The sequence below is a fragment of the Chelmon rostratus genome, chromosome 11 (assembly GCF_017976325.1).
Source record: "Chelmon rostratus isolate fCheRos1 chromosome 11, fCheRos1.pri, whole genome shotgun sequence".
Classification (NCBI taxonomy): Eukaryota; Metazoa; Chordata; class Actinopteri; order Chaetodontiformes; family Chaetodontidae; genus Chelmon; species Chelmon rostratus.
Window position 1 is genome coordinate 8,532,108 of NC_055668.1, and position 6,015 is coordinate 8,538,122.

General features: G+C 47.7%; 1 protein-coding gene across 5 annotated transcripts in view; it reads left to right on the forward strand.

The window, feature by feature from the left end:
- The window catches only part of lyst (lysosomal trafficking regulator), a 59,250-nt gene extending 54,341 nt beyond the window's left edge, over positions 1 to 4,909 (forward strand). For all 5 annotated transcript variants that reach the window (XM_041947159.1, XM_041947160.1, XM_041947161.1 and 2 more), the window contains 8 exons: positions 2 to 191; positions 287 to 423; positions 1,141 to 1,239; positions 1,700 to 1,839; positions 1,980 to 2,077; positions 2,174 to 2,330; positions 2,415 to 2,486; positions 2,575 to 4,909. In XM_041947159.1, coding sequence (XP_041803093.1) covers positions 2 to 191; positions 287 to 423; positions 1,141 to 1,239; positions 1,700 to 1,839; positions 1,980 to 2,077; positions 2,174 to 2,330; positions 2,415 to 2,486; positions 2,575 to 2,713 — 1,032 coding nt within the window. In that variant the 3' untranslated portion in view covers positions 2,714 to 4,909. The remainder of the gene's footprint in view (position 1; positions 192 to 286; positions 424 to 1,140; positions 1,240 to 1,699; positions 1,840 to 1,979; positions 2,078 to 2,173; positions 2,331 to 2,414; positions 2,487 to 2,574) is intronic.
- The last annotated feature ends 1,106 nt before the right edge of the window (positions 4,910 to 6,015 follow it).

Sequence of the window (6,015 nt, forward strand, 5' to 3'; positions counted from 1 at the left end):
GAGCCCACTGCCATGGATCAAAGGTCTGAAGTGGGGCGAGTACGTGGGCTCGCCCTCCGCTCCGGATCCGGTGGTGTGTTTCAGCCAACCGCACGGAGAGAGGTTCGGATCCCTGCTGGCTCTGCCAACGCGGGCCATCTGCGGGCTGTCCCGCAAGTTCTGTCTCATGATGATTTACAGCAAAGAGCAGGGTAGGAAGCCCACCATTCAGTCACAGGTCGGCCTGGGATGTTTTGCACAATGTCCTGCTGACTCCATTAACTTCACTCTCTCTCTCACTCTGTAGGTGTCCGCAGCATGCACAGCACAGACATCCAGTGGTCGGCCATCTTGAGCTGGGGCTACGCGGACAACATACTGAGGCTGAAGAGCAAGCAGAGCGAACCACCGATCAACTTCATTCAGTGTTCACAACTTCACCAGGTAAACACAAGTTAAACTCTGAGTAAAGACTCCTGCTTGTGACAGGAATTGCTGCTCTCTCTTCAGGCTACGTCGCACTAACACATTTTGATTTTAAAACCACATCCTAAAATGAAAAAGTCTCCGTCCAGATGCGTATCAGAAATAACCTCCAGCCGGACTAACAGGCCTGAAAAACCATATCACATGACCATTTATGTACACTGGACATGCATGTGCGAGTGTTTGATGTTTGTCTCCTACACGTAGCATGAAAAAACGCAGAGCTCAACCGCACAACAGCTGCTAGCATAGACAACAAGGTCAGCAACGCCTGTAATTTCTTGTCCATGTTGAATTAAGCAGCAGTAGTCGAGGCTCATATATAAACGTAGCAGGCTGATTACAGGTTTGATTAGTTCTGGAAAAGGGTCACATGACAGGGGCGTGACCAATCGGTGAAGGAAGCAACGAGTGATAAGACCCATTCAGGAGGTGAATGCGCCATCGTTTCCTGAAGTTACGTTTCTACTATCCAGACAACAGTTTGCAAACTAAAACTGGGTCGCTAGTGTGGACGCTAGGCGTAAACGTAGAAAAAGTTCTACATTTTTAAAACAAAAACATATTACTGTAGATGTAGCCTCAGTGTTACACAACTCAACGCTGAGGATCACCCCATGAGCTGCCAGGTTTCAGGTTTTCCTCTGTCCAACCGGCTGTCTCGCTCTCCTCCAGGTGACCAGCTGCGCCTGGGTGCCCGATGGCTGCCAGCTATTTACGGGTAGCAAGTGTGGAGTCATCACCGCCTACAGCAACCGCTTCACCAGCACCACGGTGGGTTTCCATGGCGACGTCCCTCTCTAACCTTCCGCCTCCACATCAACACCCAATCCACCCACCCATCTCCCATTACCCCCCTCCCTCCCCCACCCCTCTTTAGACCGCCTCACCGTGCTCAAACGCTCAGCTTCATTAGTCACATCACAGTTGCCCTTGAAACACATTTCCAGTGAGCCTACAAGTGGGATTAGAGGTCTAGGAGTTCAGTCATCAGAGAGGCTTTCAGACTTTCATCGGTCCCCACCAATAGGCATCTAGATTTCCTGTTTTCTCTGTCTCTGAAGGGTCTTTCATTAGCAATTGATTTGTGCTGTTCTGAAAATCCTGTTGGGGATTGATTAGTGGAGTCTTTCTGCAGGAAATGGCAGTGAGTCACATGTGACTGTTCAGTCCTGCATGTCCTCTGTACGTGGTCTCTAATATGTGTCTGGATTTGGAAAATGTCTTTCACTAGCCATCAGAGATGGAGGTGGAATCTCAGGTTCACCTGTATGGACACACCGGGGAAGTCACCAGCCTGTTTGTCTGCAAACCCTACAGCATCCTCATCAGCGTCAGCAAAGATGGCACCTGTATCCTCTGGGACCTCAACAGGTCAGTGTGTGTGAGAGGTGAAAAAAAAGAAGAACATGCTTCACTCATTGTCTTCTGCATGTCTTCTTGTGTGTGATGAGGACTCTAAAGTGCAACATGCAGCGTTTGTGTGGTCTCTCAGCTGCTGTGTGTCTCTTCAGGCTGTGTTATGTACAAAGCCTCACAGGCCATAAAAGCCCAGTGACTGCGGTGTCTGCCAGCGAGACCACAGGGGACATCGCAACTGTCTGTGACTCAGGTGCGTCCTCTCAGACTTCTGCACTTTTCCACACTGACACGATGTGTTTTGTGGGTCCTGGATGCCAGTTATCACACATGCCTCTTTGTATCCCAGTGGGCGGAGGCAGCGACCTGCGCCTGTGGACGGTGAACGGTGACCTAATTGGCCACGTCCACTGCAGAGAGATCATCTGCTCGGTGGCTTTCTCCAACCAGCCGGAGGGCGTGTCTGTCAACGTGATCGCTGGCGGGCTGGAGAACGGCGTGGTCAGGTTAGCACAAACTTTTTTTTTCACTCTTCTCAAGCTACTGAATTATTCACGCTGATGTTTTTTTTATGGCTGGAATCTGTTCAGGTTGTGGAGCACCTGGGATTTAAAGCCAGTGAGAGAGATCACCTTTTCCAAGTCAAGCAAACCCATCATCAGGTATCTGAAGCGCTGCCACCACGCTATTCTTTGCTGTTATGTGTCGCCTCAGAATGCTGGTTATAATGTCCTCTCCTGTGTGCCTCAGCCTGACATACTCGTGTGACGGCCACCACCTCTACACAGCCAACAGCGAGGGCACGGTGATGGCGTGGTGTCGGCGGGACCAGCAGCGCATGAAGCTGCCCATGTTCTACTCCTTCCTGAGCAGCTACGCCGCAGGCTGACTGTGTGTCTGACGTTTACGACTGTCCAGTTCTCAGCAAGAGGAGCCCCAACCCCCTCTCTCCTCTTCCTCCTCCTCTCTGTCAGTGCAGGGAGGAGGAGGTCCCGGCATGGCCTCAACCTCCCTGAACCCTCCCTGACTTTTAACTAAAGCATCCCCAACTGAGCAAGCTCTACCACAGCATCAAGAAATTCTGAAAATAGTATTATATGTATAAAAATATATATTTATAAACATACTGAAGTGGAATGTTGGGGGGAATGGATGAGGCTGCAACAGACACTTTATACTAAATGCATTTCTGAGAGTGTGTTTGGTTTGTTAAGTCTTTTACCATTTTGTTTCCTGCCGCTGAGTTTTCGTTTGTGCAAAGATCCCTGCCTGATGTTGATTTCCGTGTTTCCTGGTAAGCTGCTATCGTCTGGCCGAAGCCAGACCCCAAGTGTGAAGACCCCCGTCTCTCACCTCGGCGTGGCGCTCAGTCCTCCCGCAGCGCGCCGTCTGACAGATTGCTGCCGGAGCTCGGGGAGCACGTCCCGCTGACGCTGCGGCTAGCTAGGAGGGAGGGGGCCCTCCTCGCGTCTGTCACCGGGAGACGTCCCGCTCTGTGGGAGTGAGACGCCGCTCTGCTGGGCTGTCTGCTCCACTCACGTCTGATCACTGGTGTCACAGGCCTGCATCACTTTGTATCCGAGCTCAGCGGAGGGACGGGGGGAACTGAATCGTTCCTTGTGCTGCCTGTTCTGTCCTACTTTTGCATGCTAGAATGACGCTGACCTTGACTTTGTGTATGTGGATGTGACATTTACTGTCATGATACTTCATTAATAAGACCTGCCTTGGTTGAACCTGTTCTTTTGCATTGAGAAATGTTGATATTCATTTATTTATTCGAAACACCGTGGGGGCTCATCTTCTTTCCCTGTCTTGTGTTGTTTCACTCTCTGCCACTCAAATGCACTAAAAGCTTTTCAGTACGTAATATAGTTTGGTGAATTTCTGAGAAAGCAATTAACAAACGGCACTGGATGCTGGAGAAGAAGCAGAGGGTAATCTCCTGAAAGCACCCTCGTCCTCGCTGACCTAAAGGTCATGCTCGGTACCTGTGCAGCATTACAAAAAGGATGTAGTGGGCTGGGGGGTGTGGTGAGGAGCGTCATGTCCAGCAGACTGAGGTTAGAGCAGTTAGTGCTTCCTGCACTGATGAGGTTTACAGCTAATTTCAAAATCTTATACACTACACCGATCACTCTGGGAATCAATCAACCATCTGTTTCTTCCTTTAACCCGCTCATCCATTCATGCAGCTATTCTGTACATTCCCACTTCACTCACAGCTCTTTGTTTGTCTTACTGTGTGTGAAATGGTAGTCAAAGCACTTTTTATCAGCTACCATTTAACTCAAAGTGAGCCAATGATCTGTGGTCTGAACCTTAACTGAGCTTTGCTTTAATTCCACTAATAAATCTAATCCAGAAAGCAATATCAGACATGCATGTGTGGTCATCTTTCATATGGGAAGAAATCAGGAGATAGTTCTAACACAGCTTTGAAAGAAAGTTTACCTTTGTGGTGACTGCGGAAGCCTTCTGTGATGTAAAAATGATGTCTTACATTTCACACTTGATGTTTGACTTGTTTACAAGAAAGGGAATATTTCTTCTTATATCATGACGTCATTCCTTTTGTGTTGTTATCTTGATGTTTTTTCTTTCCCCCTCAGCCCACTCGGACCCCACCGTCAGGCCTGCACAAGACATGAAGTTACTGTTTGTTTACTGTGGTTCATGCCTGAATTGTACATACATTTCCTCCTTGAAACTTGTGAGACCCTTACCTTTTTTTTCTCTCTTGTACATCACATGTGAGATTGTGTGAATGGTTTGTTTCCCACTTTTTTTTTTTTTTTTTTAGAAAATGGCAAAAAAGCAGGGAGGAAAACGTGCTAACAAGCATTTTTTTGTGTGTGTGTGCTTTCTGACACAGAAGTAAATATTATTTTTCTGTTCATAACTTAAGCTATGCATAATTTAAGATCATGTCTTAAGTTGCTTTGATTGTGTTGTTTAACTGACCTCTCTGGGCTGGTTTTGCAGTTTGCCATCGTGGACTGAGGCTCTGAAAGGTCACGTTTTATGTTTCTTTGTGTTTGTATATATGTGAGTGTGTGTATGTATGGACAAACCAAGTGATGAGTATATTATAAATATATAAATATATATAAATATTTGAAGAAATATTACTACATCTTGTCGTTTGTGTCTATTTCTTACTTTGTGGGGAGAAAGGTGCGTTCAGGGGCATGTAAAGCGAGAAGAAACCAAAGTGATGCTGCACAAATTACCTTAATAGATAAGAAGCATAAGTATGAAAAAAATATTGATTATGGTTCACATAGATGGAATAATTCTTTTTATCTGGATGCCGATTCCCGGCGTTACTGATGAGGCCCATCAGTTACTATGGGGGGGGGGGACCCGGTGATGTCAAAGCTGATGTAAAAATGAAATGGGGAAGCCTGCAGATCTCAGGTGCCTTCTGCAGCAATAACGCAAATTAGAAAATCAGCAGATGCTAATTTGACTAATAGCGCTGTCTCGGTGCGTTTAGGGCCAGCTTGTACAGTAGGAGCGCACCGTGGCTCGTTGCTGCCGCAGCTCCTGGTCCACTGATCGAGTGCTCCCTGCCCCACAGCCTGTATCTGATCGTCATACAGAGGTTTCCCCCCCTGCTGCATGCGTAACATCTCTCCAAGTCCAGCCGTGGTGCTCACCAAGACCTCGCCGCTTGGATCTCATCTTCCTACACGGAATACGCACGACTCACACTGCGCGAACCGCCGAGGCGAAATTAAAACGCCAGGATTTACCTCCTCGGGTTCAGTCCAGACCGAAGCGAGGCTGGGATTTCCTCTTATCATTTCATATTTGACAGATCCTCTTTTTTTTGTGTGTGTGTGTGTGCGCGTGTGTGTGTGTGTTGGGTGGAGTCAACCCGGAATTCTCCAAATTGGAAAAGCATTGGCACATTTCAGGTAGGTCGGCGGCTGTAGCCTACATTAATCTGCTCATAGCCGAGCGATGCAGCGAAGCATCAGGAGATGTTTTCTTGCTTTAGACGTAGAGATCCTTCATGCAAAATCATTTGTTGTTTCATGGTGTGTGGTTTGCTGTTTTCTGCTCTGACCAGGGCCGCAGCTCGCACGGTGTGTGTGTGTGCACAATTTAATCCCCTTAGAAATAAGAGTCGCCCATGTTTGACAGATCTGCATCAACAATTAGCATCGTTGCATTCGGATAAAA